The sequence below is a fragment of the Marmota monax genome, unplaced genomic scaffold (genome assembly GCF_021218885.2).
Source record: "Marmota monax isolate L192 unplaced genomic scaffold, Marmota_monax_Labrador192_F-V1.1 WCK01_AAM20220418_F8-fsc00084, whole genome shotgun sequence".
Taxonomy (NCBI): Eukaryota; Metazoa; Chordata; class Mammalia; order Rodentia; family Sciuridae; genus Marmota; species Marmota monax.
Genome location: NW_026694575.1, coordinates 3,659,107 through 3,682,385, shown reverse-complemented (window position 1 = coordinate 3,682,385; position 23,279 = coordinate 3,659,107). Strand labels below are relative to the sequence as shown.

Below are 23,279 nucleotides of genomic sequence, written 5' to 3'. Positions count from 1 at the left end.
TTTTTTTGGTTCTGTGCACCTAATTTAACATTGATTTACAATTTGTGCCTTAATTTTGGTTACACATGTCTATACGTGATTTGCTAATTAACTTCATGTTTCTCAATCTGAGCCAAAATTAACATTCTAAATGGTGAGCTCAGGATGGCTAGTTAAAAGCTGCTGGGGTAGTTACCACATCTATGTGAAGAGAACCTGCTCATGAAGAGGTAAGACCATTTCTGTCACTCTGTAGCTAGGTCATCTATCAGGTGAAAAAGAATCTTGGGCATAGCATGCTTACCAAAGCAAGACACTCCGCCTAAACCCTGAACATTTCCTAAGATCGTTCTTAAAGGATTTTCCCCTAAAAGTATGCAAAAGTCCCCCCACAGGGACTCTAGATGGTCAAACTGTAAGATAGTTCTTAACATAGCTTAAGTCATCTCTTTTCTGATGACCTGTTTATGCTAAAAGGGGCATAAATGAGAGTTTTTCTCACCTAAAAGCTAAGCTGATGAAACTGAAAATTCCTAATCTAAAAGGAAAGAGCGAGATCGGTATGTATAGAGTTCCTCAAATTATGCCTCTTAAAACAACCTATACCTTGGTTAGAATCCTGAGTCATAACAAAAGATCTCCAACTTGTACATGAGCCAGGAAAAGCTTGAGGGGGAAGACAGAAGAAACCCTACAGTCTCTCAAAAAAACTTTCTAAAAATGGTTCCTGATCATTAGATCAAACAAAATGAAGATAACTTATTAAATTCAAGGTCACTTGGAGGTTTATTATTCCAGCCAGTAAACCCCTAAGCTCATTTCGGGCTGGGGCCTCAGTTCAGCGGTGAAGCATGTGCCTAGCATGCAGGATGCCCTGGGCTCCATTCCCCACATGCAAGAGGTAGGGGCAAAGGAGGCTTCTTAAAGCAAACTTTTATGGAAACAATATCTTTACTTGCCTTTCTATGATTAAGCTTAGCCATATGAACAGGTGACCCTAACTTGTCCTATTTGTTAAAAAAAAAAAAAAACAAACTGGATTAAACTGTTGAAGCCATTTCTCTTGTGAGTCCGAAATGAACTATTTACATGTAAATTCCCCTAAGAAAACGTATTCAAATTGACAGACTTATGAACACCCAAATAAACTTTAGTAATTAACTCAAATGCCTTTTAGTTCATACGATTTAAGTACATATTCAGTAAATTTGGTAAAATAATGTCTTCAATTGTGGCCATCCAGGCTTGCCTTTGAGTAGGCAAGGCTACCTACCTGCTAGATCCTTGAAGTGCTTTACTTAGTATGCAAATGGATTAAATACAGCCATTTAACTTCTAGGGTATGTTTCTTCTTGGAAAAACATTAAATCTTTAAAAGACTATGCCTAATATCTATTCATAGAATAATCCAGATCTGATCGTTAAAAACGTGAACATAATCACTTTAGTAAATCGAAATGACTGTTTACAAGGTAAAATACTGAAACACCAATTGCTAAATATCAATTCAAAATTAAAGATGATGTATTTTATTCCACATTTAACAAAGTAATTAAAGAAAAGATACATGTTTGGAGTTATATCAAACTGTTGTTACATGGTAAACAATTCCCAACCATTTCTTCCTTGGTCTTCACTAGGTATTATGGTTTAAATAACCTTAAGTGTTGAAAATTCTAGGGGTTGTGGTTTAGTGGTAGAGCACTTGCCATGCATAAGGTACTGGGTTCAATCTTCAGCACCATATAAAAAATGTTCTGTCCATATATAACTTAAATTTACCTTGAATAATTTTTTGAGTTTATTTAAATTTGAAGTATGTTTATTAAAGGACTGTTTTAAATCTAAGGAAGGAAATAAATGGGTAGAAAGGAACTAGTAAGTAGGAGTGAAGCAAAGGAAGTTAAGAATTCTAGGTAGTAGAAAAAAATTTTGTCAAATAAAATTACTGGAAATAGAGGGCAAAACCAAAGGTTTAAGCAGATTGTAAAGGATATGAAGGACTCGTGCAGAGTTTGTGAATGACAAATTTTAAAGAAAATCTCATTAAGTTGGTTATAAAGTTCACAGGTTTTTCTAAAAACATATGAAACAAGGATCTTTAAGAACTTTGTTGCTTTAAATGGAATATTTCTGTACTTGGTAAAGTTGTAGCAGTTTTTGACCTTTTAAATGTTCCTTTAAGATGGGAAACTATTCATACATATTTTTAAAGTTTGAGGACAAGTTGATTGTCTAAGCTGTTCCTGATGTCATCAGGAACAAGGTCACCACCCCCTTGCTAATTTTATTATTTACACTCCTCTCTAACATGATGGACATGGTAACACATTCTTCCACTGCATATATTCAAGTCCCTTTTCATTAGGTTTGCTTGTAGATGATGTACATGGGTTTCTCATAAGGAGAAGCAATTATGATGTAGGAGGTTTTATTTTTCCCTTTGGGCAACTGGCATACACAATAAAGCCTTCTGTTTGACAATTTTTTTTTTTTTTTGGAGGGGTGTGTTATTGGGAATTGAAATCAAGGGCGATCGACCTCTGAGCCATGCTATTGCTGACACTGGGTTTGAACTCATGATCCTCCTGCCTCAGGCTAACAGGCGGGCATCATCACCCCTGGCCCCAGATGTAATCTCAGTGTAGCTTACATTTCTCTACTTGCTAGACATGTTGAACATCTTTTCATATATTGATGGTTCATATTTCTTGAAGGGTGTTTAGTTCCTTTGCCTATTTACTGATGTATCAAGGCCATGTTAAGTTTTTGAAACAAATGGAAACACGATGCACCAAGAGGGAAGTCAATGCTCACAACAAGTGGAGCTCGGATAAACAATCTATCGTTGCATCTCAATGAAAACGACCCAACTAGGAGAGATAAATGTAATCGAAACTTAAAAAAATACAAAAGATTGACAAAACAAAGAGCTTGTCCCTCAAAGATGAATTGTAGTTTGAGGGGAGACTTGAATAAATCACACAAAAAGGCAGGCTCTGGAGAAATACAAAGATTGTTATGAAAAACTATGTCACTAAATATGATAACTTGGAAATAGACACATTTCCTGGATATAGCTTCCCAACAATGAACACAAACTCAAAAATACTTCAAAGTAAGGACACTGAATTTGTAGCCAAGAACTCGATGGCTTCATTGTTAAGAACTGGTATTAGTTCTTATTTCAAGATAAAGAGGAAGACATTCTTCCAAACACATTCTGCAAGGCCTATATTAGCTTGATACCAAAACCTGGCAAGAACACAAGCTACAAACAAATATCCTTGATCACAATTCAAGTTGAACTATTCACGCAAACTACTTGATTGGGGGGGCGGGGCACATGGTGGACAGACCAACATTTCTGGGTTTTAGTACTGTAAGATGCTTTGAAGGCAGGAAAGAGTTGACTGAATCATTTGATCAGTGTGGAGACACACCTGTTGCTTAGGGGAAAGGAAAATAACTACAGGTCTTCACACTTTCAGAAACCCAGTATGAGGCCTGCCATGGCAAAAATCCAGTTGTGGGTAAAGGCAAGATGAGAAGGATTACTGTGCGGGGAGCAAAGGCACAAGAGTTAGGAGTTCATCTTGGAGCCGAGTACTAGGAAAGAGGCCCCCTAAGCACAGGCCCGAGGGAACCCCCAATGGTGCCAATCCTAGAGTAAGACACATAGTCCCAGTCCATTAGAACACTATTCTTGCCAGCAACACCCATACCTGGTTGCAGTAGTATCAGGCCCCAAGTGTACCACATTAGTAAGCAGCCCACAGCAGCACTGGCCTTAGTCCTCCCTTCAGTGCTATGCAGAGCTCATCAAGCCATGGACTCAGGGTGGCAATAGTGGTCACAGACATGGGGGTAGCTCCCTCCACAATAATTTGGCCTGACCACAGGCTGTTGACTTTGGCACCAGGAGTCTCTGGGATAGAGGGATGGAGTATCCTTTAGATATTCCCACAGACAATGCTGAGAGGACAACTGTGTAGTTGGACAAACCTGGCTTAGATCCCACTCTATTGCTGAAATAATGACAACATAGCACCGTGGACTTGTGGCAAACCTAGGCATATAGTGCCACCCAGTGCTCAAATAGCAGAACTGTTCTTGAAGATGGGCACAAATTAGGAAGAACCTCATCCTGTAAGCTCTGGCTGATGTCTCATACTGGGCGAGCATCAAGGACGTTCTGGGGGCCATGGCCTAGTTTATTGTACTAAAAAAGGTACCAAAACCTGATTGGATTAGTAAACACAGTGGGAGGAATTCCTAGATAGAAAAATTTAAAACAGCTCTTTTAAGGGAAACTCAAAAGCTGCAGGAAAAAATCTGATATCATAATAGAAATATACACAACCGAAACATAAGTCATAAAACTCACTAGTGAGCTAGTAAGAGTAACTATACAAAATCTGAGTGCTCTACAAAGATGGCCTGTAAGCCACAGCTTCAGTATGAAGACCAAAACAACTGCTGAGCATGGTGGCCCGTGATTATAATTCCAGCTACCTGGGAGGCAGGAAGATCGTGAGTTCAAAGCCAGTGTCAACAAAGCAAGACGCTAAGCAACTCAGTGAGACCCTGTCTCTAAATAAAACACAAAACGGGGGCACTCAACCCCGGTACCAAAAATAAAAAGCAGTAATAAAAACAAGATGTTGGTAAAAAACCAGCGACAAAAGCCTAGAAGTAAACCCATACACCTACAACCAACTGATTGTGTTCAGTCCTTAAGAGGAAGAAAAATAGAGCAAGAACACTCAGCCCTTCTAGCTGATTCTTGGCAAAGGTGCTAAGAACATGCAGTGAAGCACGGACAGTCTTTTCAACAAGTGGTGCTAGAAAAAATTGGTTACCTGCAGAAGAATGCAAACAAATTAAATCAAAACACACTAAAGATCAACCTGAAACTACTGGAAGAAAACATTAGAGAAATACGTTATTGGAATGGACCAGGACCCAAAAGCTTCTGCACAGCAAAGCAAATGAGGCAAACTGTATTTGCAAATCACATCTGAAAAGGGATCAATACCCAAAATAATTCAAACAATAGCAAAACCCCCTAATACTCCAAAAAGATCTGAATGGACATTTCTCAAAAGATGACATATTAATGGAAAAAAATGTTAACCTTATAGTTCTGATTTACATTTCTGTAGTGTTTATCAACTCAGAATGGTTATTATCAAAAAGACAAACGACTGCCTGGATGTGGGAAAAAAGGGAAACCTAGTACACTAGTGGTAGGCAGGTAAATTAGTACAGCCACTATGAAAATTGGTGGCTTCTCAAAAGACAAAGCAGTAGTGCTGTAGGATACAATAATCCCTCTACTGGGTGTGTACCCAAGCAAATGAAATGGGTATGTGGAAGGAGATACCTGACTCATGTTAATTTCAACACTGTTCACAAAGCCAAATGTGGAAGCAACCTAAGTGTCTATCAACTGATGAATGGGTAAGGAAAATATGGTACATATACACAAGGGAATACTAAGCAGGCATGCATAAAAAGAACAAAATCCTGTCATTTGCCATAAAATAGATGAAATGGGAGAACATTCTGTTAAGGGGAATAACTCAGGCATAAAGACAAGTAGTACATGTACTCTTGTGGAATCTAAGTTCATCAAGTTCAGAGTGGAATGGCATTGCAACAGGCATGGGTACTTATTCCATGCTGTGCTATTGCAGAGTAATATACTGTATATCTCAAAAAAGTTAGGATTTTGAATGTTTTTACCATAAAGAAATGATAGATGTCAGAGGAAATAATATACACACATGGTACCCCAGAGAACAATTTTTAGGCTTTTATGTATCATTTAAAAAAAAAAAAAAAAACCCACACAAATAGTTATCTCCTACTCAAACAAAGGTGCCAAAAACATTCATTGGAAAAAAGATAGCTTATTCAACAAATGGTGCTGGGAAAACCACATTAACAAAGTGGATCAAAGGCTTAGGCACTAGAACAGAGACCCTGCACCTACTAGAAGAAAAAGTAGGCCCAAATCTTCATCATGTCAGCCTAGGATCTGACTCCCTTAAGACCTCTAAAGTGCAAGAAGTAAAATCAATAAATGGGATGGATTCAAACTCAAAAGCTCCTTCTCAGCAAAAACAATGTGAAGAGAGAGCCTACAGCCTGGGGGAAAATCTTTACCACATGCACTTTAGACAAAGCATTAATCTCGAGGATATATAAAGAACTCAGAAAACCCCCATAAATGTGCTAAGCAAAAGTGTTCATCTGTATCAGACGCAAATCTACTCTTAAGATTTCATCTCACTCCAGTGAGAATGGCAATCATCAAGAACAAAGGCAACAATAACTGGTGAGGATGTGAGGGAAAAGGCACACTCATACATTGCTGGTGGGACTGCAAATTGGTGCAACTACTATGGAAATTCTTCAGAAATGGAACCACCATTTGACCCAGCTATCCCAGTCCTCAGTCTATACCCAAAGGACTTAAAATCAGCATACTATAGTGACACAGCCATGTCAATGTTTAGCTACTGTGAATTGAGATGCTATAAACTATGGAACCAACCTAGATGTCCTTCAATAGATGAATGGAGAAAGAAAATATGGATATACACAAGGGAATTTAAAAAAATTTAAAAAGTTTAAAAAAGAATGAGCAATGGCAATTGCCAGTAAATGGATGGAGTTGGAGAATATGCTAAGTAAAGTAAGCCAACCCCCCCCCCCCCCGCCACACACACACACACACACACAAAGGCTGAATGTTTTCTCTGATATGTGGATGCTAACTCACAACGGCAGGGTGAAGAACAGTTACCTTAAATAGAAGGGAGAGGATATGGGGATAGGAAGGATAGTATATTGAAACAGACATTACCACCTTATGTATATGCATCACTGATGTAATTCTACAATATGTACAATGAGAATTGTACTCCATCTATGTATACCAAAGTGCACAAATGCATTCTATCATGTATAACCACTTAAAACAGTTAAAGGGCAGCAGAGCTACGATGTCACATTAACAAAGAAGGAAAAAGCCATGACCTTTGGTAATAGCCAAGAACAATACTTTCACAACAAATGCTCAGTACAATTCATGAATTCATTATGCACTAAAATCTGAGCAATATAAGCCTGGCCTAGTTGGACTGACTCCTTGTAATTTTCCTCAAAAATGGAAAAAACGACAGCGTGGCACACGCCTGTAACCCCAGACATTCAGAAGGCTGAGGCAGGAGGATGCAAGTTCAAGACCACTCTTGGCAACTTAGCAAGACCCTGTCTCGAAAAACTCAAAGGACTAGGAATGTAGCTCAGAGTTCAATCCCCAGTATCAAAGGAAAAAAATTATATATAATGCACAACATACATTAAACAAAAAAGGCCTTGGATTACCTTGTCTCTCTCTTTTTCTTTCAATTTGTCCATAGACCGTTTGAGTCCTTCTTCCAGAAGGTCTATGAGGCGTACCGTTTCCCCTGACCGTGTTTTAAACTTCTTCCTAAAAAATTTAGAAGTCACAACTTAATGAATTTGAAAATGACCTTTTAATTAGAAATATTCAAACTGAAAGCTTGAGGGGCCCGTTTGAAATCAGTCTCTATGCTAAGGTAACAGTGCCCCACTCCACATGGCAATTAGTTGTCTTTTGCCACCCTGTTTGTACGTGTGTCACCTCCAGCCCCCAGCTCAAAGCACCCTATGGGTTAGCCCTAACAGTGGTCTACCTTCGGTTTCCTAAAAGGAAAAGTAAAAAGATTTAATTTATGCATTTTCCTGGAATATGACATCTTGCTTGGTAGTTTTAACCTTTTAGGAAAATTAGTCAAACACATGTTTGCTTCTAGAATTACTTACATTAGAAAATCCTATACTGGAATCTTACATTTCTCTATATAGTAATTGATCTTATTTAGTGGTTCTCAAACCCAACTGCATTTTTTTTCAACATTTCTTTTTAGTTATACTTGGGTACAATATCTTCATTTTGCTGTGGTGCTGTGAGGATCAAACCCAGTGCCTCACATGTGTAAAGCAAGTGCGGTGCCAGAGAGTCACAACCCAACTATATTTTTGAGAGTTTTATGACAAAAGGACTCCAGGGCCCCATTCAGACATACTGAAATTAGAATCTCCCTGGATGGGGCACAAGTAAGTACCGACTAGCAATGATAATGGCAACTGAGAAAACTGAATTTTACCTGTTAAACAGAAGTTTGCATGACATCAAGTACTTTTTTAAAAAGTTCAAATATAACATACAAAAGCATATTTTTCTATACAACATAAAGTGTACCAAATGTGATAGTGCCTCTTATTTTTACAGCTTGATTTACAAAGGCTCTATTTGCCTTTATCATCTTCATTGATATTTTTCTTTATTCAATTCCCACCCTCAACAACAGGCAATTGAACCCAGGTCCTCACACATGCTGGGTAAAAGTGCTCCTCCACTGAGTTATACCCCCAGCCTGCCAAATCTCCGAAGTGTTCAACAAAATGCTGAGGAAGGCTTCCTACTCTGTCTACTTTGCAACAACTGGTCCCATCCGTTATTCCCTCCTCTCACCTGTCTTCCTTCCATTTTTGTTTGTGACAATTGAATACCAACAAAGCTTTTAAAAACACATATGACAAACACCCACTTTAGAATTTTCAAGTCCCACAGTGGGCCCTGGCATGTATATCTTCCTGTACATAACGTGAAATACCATGTGGAGCAGGTGCTCAATAAAAAGGTGTCCAAGGAATAGGAGATAAAAAGATAAATTATGTCCTAAATATTAAAACAGAATGAGCATTTTAACATATTTAAAATACAGTGAGCTGCATTTAGCTATTATTTAAATTATAGTATCCTAGCCTTTTTTTTTTTTTTTTTAAATCATGCAGAGAGTAGAAACAAACTGATTTAGGATACCTCAGCCATACATGATAAATGAAATAAATACCACCTAAACATCTATCCGAAAACAGTTCAGGAAATAAGATTCTTTGGTTTAAGCACTCTCAGGACCATAGGATCCAGTGTCTTGATTCCACAAAAATGTCATACAATATTTCCAACAAATTCACTGACTGCTATAAAATCCCTACCAAAATAATATCTGTGGACAAACTAACTTGTCTTTCATATGCTCACATCAGGGCTTTTGACCACTCTCCAGCCAAATCGAGTCACCTCATGTGGTTTTCAAAAGCATTACCACCTGTGTGATGTAATATCTAGGCATTATTAAATATATCAGTTTTTTTTTTTTTAAAGAGAGTGAGAGACAGAGAGTAAAGAGAATTTTTAAAATATTTATTGTTTAGTTATCGGCGGGCACAACATCTTTGCTTGTATGTGGAGCTGAGGATCGAACCCGGGCCGCACGCATGCCAGGCAAGCGCGCTACCGCTTGAGCCACATCCCCAGCCCAGATATCACAGTTTTTAAGAAGTGCTGTTTAAATGGCAAGTGATCCTAAAATACTTCTGAATGTTAAAGTTTTAAAATATGAAAAGTTTTGTGCCTTTGGACTGATGAATATCACATATAAATAAAATACCTAGGTGTATTTACCTTTTTAGAGAGACAAATGTGAAGAATTAAAAAATGATAAGACATTATTAACATGTAGGCTCTGATAACATTTTTGAGATGGCCAAAGAACAAAAGCAGTGAATCAAACCTCTACTGAATCAAGCTTTTACCAAGTGTGTAACTGTGAAGGAAAAGACATTTACAAAATGTCTAGACTGAATTTTTGCATAATTTTTCTGAATTCTGAAAAGGTACCACTATAGATTTTAGAACTTAACAGATTATGGATTTCTGTTCCTACAGATTTAAGTCTCGAATTTCCTTTTCAGTTGACTTCATGTATATATCCCCTTTGAGACTATATCCTCTGGCAGTGATGAGAATATACAGAATGGCTCAGCTGAATTTATCATAATGTACAGACTAAAAAACTGAATTACCTAATGTGTTATCAAAAATTAACAACCAGGGCCTCTTCCAGAGAAATTGGTGAATCAGTATATTACCATCTTCAGGTTTCCCAGACTTACTTGTCTTCCCCAAGTACCACACCAAATCCAGCATGGGACACTCGAGTTACTTTAGGGTCATACCAACCAATCATCTGAGCAGCAGCAAATATTGCTTGGAAGTGCATAGACTATAAAAAGTAGAAAAAGAGTGTTACCTGCTAGTTTTCTAATAATTTTTTAAAAAAGGGCTTATTAAGGCTTTTATGCCTAGACGATGCCTGTAAAACACAAGTCATTCAAGTTTTGTGGCATGTTATATTAAAAGTGTTTCTTTTACTCATTATGTGAGAAACAGTAAGAGCAAAGCTGTTACCATACTTTCCACAAAGTTTTAAAAGCAAATGAATTAAAGGTAAGTTTACACACAGTAACTTCAATTTTAATTTCAACCACATCCTTATTAAGACCAACTGCTGAGGTTCAAAGACATCACCTTTTCCATTTTTTAGAGAACACCTGGAAAACTGTTCCTTTTCCCACAATATACTGATGTTCCCGATCTTAGCACTGAACAACTGTAAATATTCCCCAAATACAACCTCACCATATTGTCTACCTCCAGACTGACAATGTAAAAACAGACAAAACTACAAACTTACTTGTCCATTGTCTACCACATAGATAATCATATCTGCTTTTTCCTCAACTAGTCTTTGTTTAATAGCAGCCAGGTCAGATGTATCATAGGTGTAACCTCCATCGGATTTCACTATGGTTAATGGTATGGAGCAACCTGGGACAAACACAATCTTCCTGCCATCATCCACTTGCACAAAGCCTAGGGGAAAAAACAAACAAACGTCACTAATAATGCTAAAAGAGCTCTGAAGGTACTGGAATCTTGGTCATTTTGAGGACTAGCTAGCTAGTCTATGAATATTTTAGAAAATATTTCTTAGCTGCGAAAACCACAAAATTTTTGTCTTATCATGACCTACTAGAAGCCTTGGAAAATGGCTAAGGTCAAGGCTATCTGGGAGTGCAGGGTGCTGTCATAGTACAGGTCAGATAGAGTAGTTTTCTGGACTCACTCTACACTTGGCTCCCAAGCCCTTCACAGGATGTGTAACTGGAACTCACTCGCTGTGCAGGCCAAAGGCATGAAAGTCTCCCAAGCTAGAGCCAGATGCTATTCCTATACAGACATTTTATAATGTGATCAAACAGTTGGATTTAGCTTTTGGAATGAGAAGCAGAAAAAATGTATATTCATGATGAAAAATGCAAGAGTCTTGGTTTTAGGAAGAGACAGGAAAGAACATGATGATAATATCACCTATATTTAAGTGCTACTATGTGCCAAATATGCAAGTCTTAAATTTAACTTTTGCAGCAATAATGCAGTAAATAATTACCCAGGTTTAGTTTCCTAAATTAAGAAAGTATAAAGTAAAATCAGTGGTTTAAAACATAGGCACTGGTATTGTGGCTCAGCGGTAGAGCGCTCGCCTAGCATGGGCAGGACCCGGGTTCGATCCTCAGCACCACATTAAAAAAATAAAGGCTCCGAAGACAAACTGCCTAGGTTTGAATCTGATTCATCATGTATTAACTATGTTACCTTGAGAAGTTCCTAACTTCTCTGTGCCCATTTTCTCATCAATAAAAATCATTAGGGCTAGTGGTAGAGCACTTGCCTAACATGGGCAAGGCCCAGGGTTCAATCCCCAGCAGTAGCAAAAACAAACCCAAAACATACTTATTTTAAAAGTAATGGTTCCAGGCTCTGATTAATAATTACCATTTTCCCATTTAAGGAACCAGCTTTCCTTGGAGATGTGGCTGACTGCAGATCCAGGACAGGAAATCTGTGAATGAGCCTGGAATATTGTACCAGAGCACATCAACTATCAGACTACCATGAGGAAAAACATGAGGGGGGCTACCATTAACTAGGGTAAATTAACTATTACAAAGGACAATTACGGCAACGGACTGAAAAAATATGTATTTTTTACATATTGTAAAAGCTTCATTTGCAATAATAAACATTCTCACAACTAATAAAAAAAAATCAAGCACTTTTGATTGCCTTAATTATGTGAAAAAGTTATACAAAAAGAATCCTAGGTAACAACAACAAAAAAATTTAACACCAGTCAAAACCACCAGGGAAAAGTCTGATAGGAAACTTAAGGGATAGATCAGGCTGATAACTAATCACACTAAATTAGTATCACAAAAACAGTGAACCAGAAATTGTTTTCATTCATGGAAACAAAAAAAGCAAACGTAAAACTGAATCTAAATTTTTGGAAAATAATCTCATATTTGGAGGCTTAGGCAGGAGGATTTCCAGTTGTAGGCCAGCCTGGGCAACTTAGTAAGACTCTGTCTCAAAATAAAAATGGGCTGGGGATACTGCTCAGTTGTAGATCATTTGCCTTAAAAATACACAGAAAATATAGACATAAGAAATTCTATAGGACAGGTAGGTCCAGTTTATTCAACAGTAAAAGAAGTAAAAATGGGCAAGAGGGAAACCCATGAATTTCTAGAATGTAACATACATAACGTCATGGGCAGACTCAAACTAATGATTAAAAAAATTATTTACCTTAGGAAATGTGAACTCTAATGCTATTAAGAAATTATTAAGCTATGCTAGTGGCACACGACTCTAATTCCTCATTCCAGCTACCTTGGAGGCGAGGCTAGCCTCAGCCAACTTAACATCCTGTCTCAAAAGGGGAGAGGCTGCTTGGAATGGGAGGAATCATTCACTTTCATGCTATGATAGGAAAGTCCCTTCTTCTAAAACTTTTAGAGACACATACCAAAGTATGTGAAAGCTGAAACAGGATGTAAGAAGTATGTATGGGAAGGCAGCATTCATAATCATTGAAGCTGGCTGACAAGTGCTAGGTCTTGGGAATTAGGCAAAAGTAGAGAGAATTTACTATCTTTGAAAAAATTTTAAAAATATGCCCCTCCCCTGTACCAGGGGTTGAACTCAGGGAAACAACCACATCCCCATTTTGAATTTTATTTACAGAAAGGGTCTCACTGAGTTGCTTAGCGCCTCGCCATTGTTGAGGCTGGCTTTGAACTCATAATCTTCCTGCAGGGATTACAGGTGTGTGCACCACCTTGCTTGGCTAAAAAAAATCCGCCCCCCACAAGTATAGTGCCTACCTTTATCTTCAAATTCCTTTACAACAGCATTCATCCTATCTTGATAGAAAGATTCTCCTCTCTCTATCAAGGAGATGTCCAATGCATCATAGATTTTATTAAATTCTAGGGGAGAAAATGCCACAAAGGAAAATGAATAAAAACAGGAACCATGCACCTTACAGCACGATAAAATTATCTGACACATACGTAAACAAGAAAACTAAATGTATGACACACATGGGTAAGACAATTGTTAAAATGCTAGGACTAGGGATGCAGCTCATTGGCAAATCAAATGTTTAGCAACGTGAAGCACAATCTGTAGCACTAGCCTTCCTGCCGCCCACAATAGATCATCAACATCAATCAACAGTGATTGGGACTACACATAATTTTTTTTCCTGTCTACATCCCACCCCCCCAATAAGAAACAAATATATCATTTCAAAAATTCATTTTTTTGTGTGTGTGGTACTGGGGACTAAACCAGGGGCCCTTACCACTGAACTACACCCCCAGTTCTTTTATTTTTTAATTTTGATATGGTCTTGCCATGTTGCCCAGGCTGGCCCTGAACCTGTAACTTCTACGGCCTCAGCATTCTCAGTAGCTGTGATTACAGGTATGGGCCACCACACCTGACCCTAAAAATTTATTCTTTTAAAAAATGTAAATAAAATATTTTTCTACTCAGCAAACATTTACTGAATTTTCTTATAATTCTTTTTAAATCTGTATTACATGTCTGATACCCATGTGTCAGTGACACAGCATTACCTACTGTAGCATTATAAAACATTTTATTACCCAGTGCCTCTAAGCAGTCATTAGCCTTCTTAGAGACTATGGACTATTTTATCCATTTACTATTTTAGCAATCTTTAAAATTACTGTCAAGTGTGAAAACTTGAAATTGTCTTACAACTATAAATGAGTGGAGACCATGGAAACACTGGTGAAACACTCTACATTTTGGGCCTACACAATTCTGGATAAATCCACTCCACAGTGTTATACAGCTCTGGCATAACATTCTCTCTTTTTGGTGGTTCTGGGATCAAAATAGGGCACTATGCATGCTAGGTAAGTACTCTCTTATTGAATAATATCCCTGGTTCAGTTTTATATTCTAATGTTTGCATCTGCCTGTCTTCTTCTTAGTTACTTCAGAAACATATTTAAGAAAATATCTATTAGCTCATTCTCAAAAATTTATGAAGTGTCATTCAAGATCCATAGGGAAGCCAGGCATGGTGGTATACACCTGAATCCCAGCAACTTGGGAGGCTGACAGAGCAGGATCTCAAGTTCATGGCTAGTCTCAGCAACTGAGACCCTGTCTCAAAATAAAAAGGGCTGGGAATGCAGCTCAGTAGTATAGTACCCCTGGGTTCAGTGCCTAGAACAGTAAGGAAAAACACAGAAAAAGAAGCCATTTGAATAAAGACTGAAGGAAACTATATCATAGTACTTGAGGATGAAGGAATGAAGCTCAGAGACTCACCTTCACGGGACACATCACATATAAGCTTCCAAGCTTTTATAATATCTGGATTTTTACTCTGGAGATGAACAACACATTGGTATGCTCGCTTCTTAAATTCCTCCTCAGTATCGAACCTCTTCTTAGACTCCTGTTTTTTAATAAAAGCATGGTGTATAAGAATCCAATCCTGTATTTCTAGAGAAAAAAATTATGCTTTTCTAAACACACCATGAAAAAGTGAAGATTTAGAACAATGGAAAAAATGTTCTACCAAAAGTCAATTACATTATCTCAGGCACTAGGGCAATAGCTCTGTGGTAAAGTACTAGCATGCATGGGGCCCTATGGAAAGACCTCAGCTCTGTCCAAAGGAAATAGAATACTCTTACAGATTAAAATGACAAGCAGCTGTATTCTTTCAATATTTTCTTGAAAATACATAACTATCACTATAGTTTTTGTTCTACTTTCCTAATCCACAAAAGCCTTTTGTGTTCAAAGAGGTAGTGAACCCATAGGACTGAATTTTCTGTGCCTTAATCTCCACTTTGGATATGGTGATTTTTTTCAATTAAAAAGAAAATTGTTTTCATTATTTCATTTTGGAAGCCAATACAAGCTTGCTGAAGGGGAAGGACAAAAATCAATCTCAAACTATTTTGGTGTATAATTCCAGATTTTTTTTTTTTGCTAATATATACCTATGTTTCAAGAAACACTGAAAGTTACTTTTCCTTACTGCAGTTTATAAATTTTAGCAGTAGATTACAAATAATTTCTTGTATTAACAGGTCTGCCTCATTGTATTAAAAAATGAGAACCCCAAATAATTTTATTGTAGCAGTTTCATATCAATAAACATCTTGCTTATTTTCATTAAAAAATACCAAAAGAAATGAACTCTACAAACATTTACTTTTCAACAAAGCAATCTTATTTTGGGGACTTTAGGGCAATACTGTAAAGTTTGTTACACCAATCCAACAAAGTAATGTGTAGTTATGTCAAAGCAATATACAAAAATGTACAATGTTAAATAAGCACAAAAATATGATAAATGATATAAATGTGTATGAATTAGTCAAGGAAGTGAAAGAAAGGTGACCACTGTGGGTGTTTTAAAATTATGGATGATGTGTAAATATGTCTTCTAAAAGCTTTCATATATACTTAGTATTTTAAAAATACTCAAAATGTTTTTTAAAATATATTTTTTAGATGTTGATAGGCCTTTATTTTATTCATTTATTTATATGCAGTGCTGAGAATTGAACCCAGTGCCTTACACATGGTAGGCAAGTGCTCTACCACTGAGCCACAACTCCAGCCCCTCAAAATGTTTTAAACATTTAAAATGGACTTTCATTAACAGCCCCCTGCACAGCTTGGTGGCGTGTGCTTATAATCCCATATATTTGGGAGTCTGAGACAAAAGGATCCCAAATTTGAGTCCAAATTCAACTCAGAGAAAACCTGTCTTACAAAAAAACGCAGGGGGTGGTTGGAGGCTGGGGACATAGCTTAACGGTAGAGTGATGGTGAGCTCAATCCCCAGTATTGCAAAAAAACAAATGAACATATTCACTTAACAATAGATAATGTGCTATAATTTAGTTTTTAACAACACCAAAGAACAAAGATGATGTGTTAAGGGGTGAGCAGCTTTTTTCTATGCACAGAACCAAATGCAATGGATCCTGCGGCACTGGGCATCTGAACAAGACTCAAAATTAAAAAAAAAAAAAAAAAAAAAATTAAAATCCAGATAGGAATGTAGCTCAGTGATATAGTGCCCCTGTGTTAAGTCCCAAGAATTACAAAAACAGAACAAAGGATCCAGGAATCAAGTTTTTCAAGTAGGTGAACTCAGTCAAGCAGCTTTCATTTTCATCTGTGTGGTAAAATATTGTTATGGCTGGGCCAGCGTACGTACACATGTCTATTCCACTTTACATATTTATGTTTCTTGCATGTTTACATGTTAAGTAATTTGAGTTCAAGAGGGTCACTTCTGTATCGGTGAAACCATGACTTTCACTTAACCCCATTAAGCTCCAGTCGTTTCAAATATTATTTCAAACTTCCCAAGAAAAATGGATAATTATGACAAGTGACAGATACAAATATATCAGATAAATGGTATCAAACCTTATAAAAAGCCTGAAGATCCCCAATAGGAGGTGAGACTGTCAGATAATCTGGAAATTTATCCTGCAGGTGAGCAATGAGCATGCCAAACTGGGTCCCCCAATCTCCTACATGGTTTAACCTAATACCAATCAGAAAATATAAAATAATTTACCAAATGACTAAGATGTTTAAATAAGAACAAGTACATTCCATGAGAAACGATAACATTTAAGAGGTAGCACATGACATGTAGTAATAACTATTGACTTGATTACTTCCTCAAGTGGACTGCAAACATCAAAAGCAAAGCCTTTATTGGTTACTTTTAACTTTGTAAACCTAGTCACAAGCTGAAGATAGCAGGTCACCAAGATTTGCAGAATTCTTATCAGTGGACTGCAATCTGTTTAGTGAATTAGGACAATCATAGTTGAATCAATGTCGGTTATTCTCACAGTATTATAAAAATTTTAACTTTCAATGAATTGTTTAATGTAAGTTAGACCAATGGTTCCTAAATAACAATGGACAAAATTCTTCACTATCTAATCCCAAACCATCAGATCCACTCAAGTAGATGACTATGATAATAAGATACTCATTTATCATTGGTTTCCCTTATTTGTCTCATGGTAGCCAGAGTAATCTTTTTGTGTGTGTGTGTGTGGGGGGGGGGGGGGGGGGGGGCGCACCGGGCATTGAACTTGGGTGCACTTGACCACTGAGCCACATTCCCAGCCCTATTTTGTATTTTATTTTTTTAAATATTTATTTATTTATTATTTTTAGTTTTTCGGCAGACACAACATCTTTGTTTGTATGTGGTGCTGAGGATCGAACCCGGGCCGCACGCATGCCAGGCAAGCATGCTACGGCTTGAGCCACATCCCCAGCCCCCTATTTTGTATTTTATTTAGAGACAAGGTCTCATTGAGTTGCCCTAGCACCTTGCTGTTGCTGAGGCTGGCTTTGAACTTGCAATCTTCCTGCCTCAGCCTCCTGAGCTGCTGGGATTACAGGTGTGTGCCACAGCACCCAGCCCAGAGTAATCTAATTAAACTCTGGTTGTTCTCCAATGGCTTCCCACTGTACTTAAATATCTGCAAGCCAACCTCAGCTCCCCAACAGCTCAGGAGGCTGAGGCAGGAGGATTCCAAGTTCAAAGCCAGCCTCAGCAAAAGTGAGGCACTAAGCAACTCGGTGAGACATTGTCTCTAAACAAAATACAAAACAGGGCTAGGGATGTGGCTCAGTGGTCGAGTGTCCCCAGTTCAAACCCACATACCAAAAATAGAAATATCTGCAGAATGAGTGCATGGAGGAGGTTCATCCTAGTTTAACCCGGAGTCTTAAAAACTGTAACAAGTAAAAACAGTTCAAAGGAGATGTCCAGGATACATTAAAAAGCTTAATTGGTGATTGTAAAGCAGAATTAAGCTTTAGAAACTTAATTTAATCAAAGGATTGTTTTCTCAACTATGATGTATCATTTTCTATAGAAATTTCCAAAGCTGGGGATATAGCTCAGTGGTAGGACACTTACTTTGCCTATCACGTGTGAGGATCTCGGTTCAATCCCCAACACTTGGTGGGAAGGGGGGGGGGGGGGGGGGAAAATTTGAAATTCCCAGGCAAAAACACATACCTTAACACATCATAGCCTGCAAATTCGAAGAGGCGGCTCGTACTCTCTCCTATGATAGTTGACCTAAGGTGGCCTACATGCATTTCTTTAGCTATATTGGGAGAGGAAAAGTCAACTAAAACCTGAGATGTATGAGAAAAAGAAAAAAGGAGTATAAGCATTTTATTCTGTTAACAGACTAACATTTAATAATAAACTCAGACCTAAACATCAGTCTGGGTTATGATTCAACTATGCTAGACTTTCTGTTGAATCTACTTATATAGTTTTAACTGAAAAAGAATCAGAATTTATTTATATAAATTACTATTTTAGTATTGCCTGCATTTGTATCAGGTAGCTACTTTAAAAGCTTATGAAGTTTAAAAAAGAGAAGTTCAAAAAACTTAAGGCTAATTAGAAATACTACTTCACAATTACATTAAATAAGAGCAAGTACATTCCATTAGAAACAATAACATTTGTAATCAAATATTAATGATTAAGTGTCAATAAAAAAATGAAAGTCATTCCTAGTTATAGCACTCTTCATGAACTTCTAAGATATTATTACATCAACAGAAGACTGTACATATACCTTTTTTCTCTCTTCAAGGGGAGGTAGCAGAACTCCATTCACCAGAAGATTGGTCAACTGTTCTGATACAAAATCCTTTCTTAGATGGACATTAATAAAACCTAATAAACAGTGGAAGAAAAAATTTCAGATAATCTCCCATCTTGAATGACTGGTCACTCCCAAGAATTTTTCCCAATTTCACTTATGTTGCCTTCAGAAAGTTCATCAGGCTTTGGTAAAACATTTCAGGATTCCAATATCACCTAATATTTTCACTAAAGCCCTCTTGTGATTTCTAGTCTCAGTATCTATTTCAAACCTTCACCCTCTCCTGAGAGCTTCCTACTTAATTCAGGACCTTTCCACCTTCAGCAGATAATCTGTTCATCTCTTGACAGAAAAGAGGATTTTTTTTTGATATTTTATTTTTAGTTGTAGTTGGACAAAATACCTTTATTTTATTTATTTGTATGTGGTGCTAAGGATTGAACCCAGGGCCTTGCATGTGCTAGGCGAACACACAACTGCTGAGCCACAACCCCAGCCTAGAAAAGAGAATCTTTTGCCATTGTCTATTCTCTTACTGCCGATAAAAACTGAACCACAGAGAGAAAAAAACTCATCCAAGATCAGGCAGTTAGTAGTGAAGTCTAGACAAAAACTTCAGCATCTTAACTTGCAGCCAAGGTGCTTTCCCATCTTGTTCAGTGTATAAGTGTTCCTTTTTTTTTGCAGGTGGTGCTGGGACTGAATTTAGGGCCTCCCAAATGCTAAGTGCTCTCTGGACCAGAGAGCATGCCCAGCCTCAATGTGTAAACTTTAACTGTTTTCCCTCTCTCGCTCTTTTTTCCCCCCAATTTCAGAAAGAATTTATCATCAATACAATTATTAGAAGGATAAATTTGTATCATACCAGGACCAGCAATTTCAACTTTTTCAATACATTCATTGTTCGGCAGGTGTCTAGTAATGTTTTCGGCAATTTCTCTTGGATTAACTTTCTGTTCCTTGGTTTTGAGCATCTATAATGCAATATAAAAAGTTACACAACAGGTTTTAGCAAATTACTTGGAAATGCATAAGAGACAAAACATGAGATGTACTTTGCAAAAAAACTCATCACATGCAGAAAGTATCAATAATGCTAAGAGAATAGAAGAGCAGAAAAACCACATGATCTCCACTTCAAAATAAGTTATATCTTCCTTAAAAAGGTCCAGATATGTGTGTATGTCTATAGTTATGAAGCCTGATGCTAGCATATTTATATTTCTGATGGTCACGTCACGAAAGTGTGCAATATTCAGACTTGAGTAATAAATAGCACTCTCAGAAAAAGGTGTGCACTTGTTAGAGTAAGCGTTTCATATTCAACAACAACAAATACAGAAAGCCGAAAGTTACAACAAGCCTGGTGTAATAAATAAATCAGAGACACATTAGGTAATATAATTATTCAAAATAGGAAACTAGGTCAGGCTGGTGGCACATGCCTATAATCCCACTCAGGAGACTGTGGCAGGAAAATTCCAAGTTCAAGACCAGTTGGGACAACTTAGACCTTGTCTCAAAATTTTAAAAAGGGCTGTGGATGCAGTTCAGAGGTATAGAACTCTTGGGTTCAATCCCTAGTACTACAAAAACAAAGGAGGGGGAATTCTGTTTAAAAATATAACACATAAGCCTAAGTCAAAGATACCACCACTGTGCCAAATATTTGATGGAATGCTAGGTATTAATTGTCTTTCTTTTGGTAGTTGAGATCAAACCCAGGGGCAATTTACCACCGAGTTACATCCCAATCCTTTTCATTTTGAGACAGGGCCTCACTACGTTGTTGAGGGTCTTGCTAAGATGCTCAGGCTGGAGTTGAGCTTGTAATTCCTCCTGCCTCAGTCTGCCAAGTCACTGAGATTATAGGCCTGCCCCACCATGCTAGGCACCAGCAATTGGCTAACTTTATTAATTACTTTCAAATAGTCATTAAATATACTCAGCAATCCTGGATATAACAGGAAAAACCAGAGCAAAACAGTACCAAACACTGCTCCTTAATAATGACAATAAAAAAATAAAACTGAAAATTCAAATTTGTGCTTTTAATTTTTTTAAAGAACATTAGGAATATGTTCAACTTTTCTTCTGGAATTAGGGATTGAACCCAGGAGTGTTTAACTTCTGAGTCACATTCCCAGCCTTTTTAAAATTTGACAAAGGTCCTCACTAAGTTGCTGAGGCTAGCCATGAACTTGTGATCCTCCCGGGTTAGCCTCCTGAGCCGATGGGATTATAGGTGTGTGCCGCCATGCCCAGCTCAAGTTTTTCAAACTTTTAATGTGGGAAGTGTCTTTTTCGTTATAGATACAACAACCTGCTATGATTCACGTAAATGGTAATGACGACCATACCTAAAAGAATCAAATCACCCAGAGTGAGTCATAACAACACATCACCTGAGAAATGCCCATGGCACTATTACACTGATAGTCCCCAAACTTGGGCTGCTGACTTGGTGTTACTATCAGAGGAGGATTTTCCAGGTCTGGATATGCGGCCTTAATGGCACAACCAAAGACTTCTTGTAGGCGTCTATTGATGTTAATCATATTTTTAGTTGGTTTGTTCCTCTCTGCCTGAAGACTCTGCGGGAAAAGAATGGAAATGTATCAACAAAATATCATCATACAATTTCCCCAAATACTGTCAGGAACTTTCATATGTCTCCTACATGAGATCTGCTGAGACATGGAGTAGGACAAACCCATCCCAGGACACCCAAGACATGCTTAGACATGAGACCTTAGTTTTTACATTTGTTTTATCAGAAACTGGGAAGGACCTGGGGATGGCGGCATAGCTCAGTGGTACAGCAACTGCCTAACATGTGCAAGGCCTTGGTTCAATCTCTAGCATGACCTCTTCTTCCCCTGAAAAAAGAAAACTGGGAGGCAGAAAGGGCTGAATCTCAGCATCTCCAAAGCTCTGAGTAAATAGAAGTATAAAGCCAGTGCTGAATCACTTCACATCAAACACTGGAAGTGAAACTCACTGGACAAAAACCACACACGCAAAATATATTATTTCCATCAAAATGCTGATTTCTTCAAGGCATAAAAGGGAAAAAAATTTCATAAAATTCCACAAAAACAGGCAGTTTTGGGCTGGGGATGTGGCTCAAGCGGTAGCGCGCTCGCCTGGCATGCATGAGGCCCGGGTTCGATCCTCAGCACCACATACAAAGATGTTGTGTCCACCGATAAATAAAAAATAAAAGTATTAAAATTCTCTCTCTCCCTCTCACTCTCTCTTTAAAAAAAAAAAAAAAACAAATGCTAGGACCTGACATATAAGAGGTTATCAAAAAAAAAAAAAAAAAAAAAAATGCAAGCTGGGTGTGGTAGTGCATACTTGTAAACCCAGCACCTTGGGATGCAGGCAGGAGGATTGTGAGTTCGAGGCCTGGACAATTTAGTGAAACCCTGTCTCAAAACAAAATAAAATAAAAAGGGTTGGGGGTGTAGCTTAGCAGTGGAGTTCTCCTGGGTTCAATCCTCAGTACTGAGGGAAAAAATAGTAACATGGCATAGTGGTATGTGCCCATAGTCCCATCTACTAATGGGGCTGAAGCAGAAGGATGGAGTCCTGGAGTTCAATGCCAGCTTGGGCAACATATTGTGATCACATAGCAAAAAAAAAAAAAAAAGGCAATGGGGATGGACCTCACAAATACAAACCTTGTTTGCCCACCATGTTTATGCAAGGCCCTGTGTTCAATCTCCAGCACCTGCCTCCCACACATGTGAATGAACACATAAAATACAAATGGAAACACGTTAACCAAATTATCTACAGAGGTCAGGGCAAGACGGTAATCCCAATTACTCAGGAAGCTAAAGCAGGAGGATCACAAGTTCAAGTTCAAGGCTACTCTATATAATTTAGTCAGACCTTTCTCAATAAAAATAAAAGGGCTGGGGATGAAGAACACTTCCCTAGAAGGGAGGCCGTGAATTCAATCCGTAATATTATACATTGCACCTCTCTCTCTTTCACACACACACACCCATGCACAAAGTATGAAAGAGTAATGGTAACAGACTATAAGCTTTTATATAAAAACCTGAGCTAAGTGCTTTGTTATCTTACTCCATCTACACAACAACAATGAGTTTACTATTATCATTATTTATATGTGAACAAGAAATTAAATAATTTGTCAAAGATAAGAATAAACTGCAAAGCCAAGATTCAAATGGAGTACTGGAATGGAGAGTGTGAGTTCTACATATTCTCATCACCCTCTCTCTACCCTAAGAAGAAAT

At 37.8% G+C, this 23,279-nt stretch overlaps 1 protein-coding gene across 1 annotated transcript in view; it reads right to left on the bottom strand.

Annotated features, from left to right (window-relative positions):
* The window catches only part of Rars1 (arginyl-tRNA synthetase 1), a 29,814-nt gene that overhangs the window by 2,570 nt on the left and 3,965 nt on the right, over positions 1-23,279 (bottom strand). The window contains exons 3-12 of the mRNA XM_046421379.2: positions 21,411-21,599; positions 19,871-19,979; positions 18,976-19,076; positions 18,399-18,520; positions 16,772-16,892; positions 14,642-14,771; positions 13,156-13,260; positions 10,620-10,798; positions 10,039-10,148; positions 7,378-7,483 (exon numbers count right to left, since the gene is read on the bottom strand). Coding sequence (XP_046277335.1) covers positions 7,378-7,483; positions 10,039-10,148; positions 10,620-10,798; positions 13,156-13,260; positions 14,642-14,771; positions 16,772-16,892; positions 18,399-18,520; positions 18,976-19,076; positions 19,871-19,979; positions 21,411-21,599 — 1,272 coding nt within the window. The remainder of the gene's footprint in view (positions 1-7,377; positions 7,484-10,038; positions 10,149-10,619; positions 10,799-13,155; positions 13,261-14,641; positions 14,772-16,771; positions 16,893-18,398; positions 18,521-18,975; positions 19,077-19,870; positions 19,980-21,410; positions 21,600-23,279) is intronic.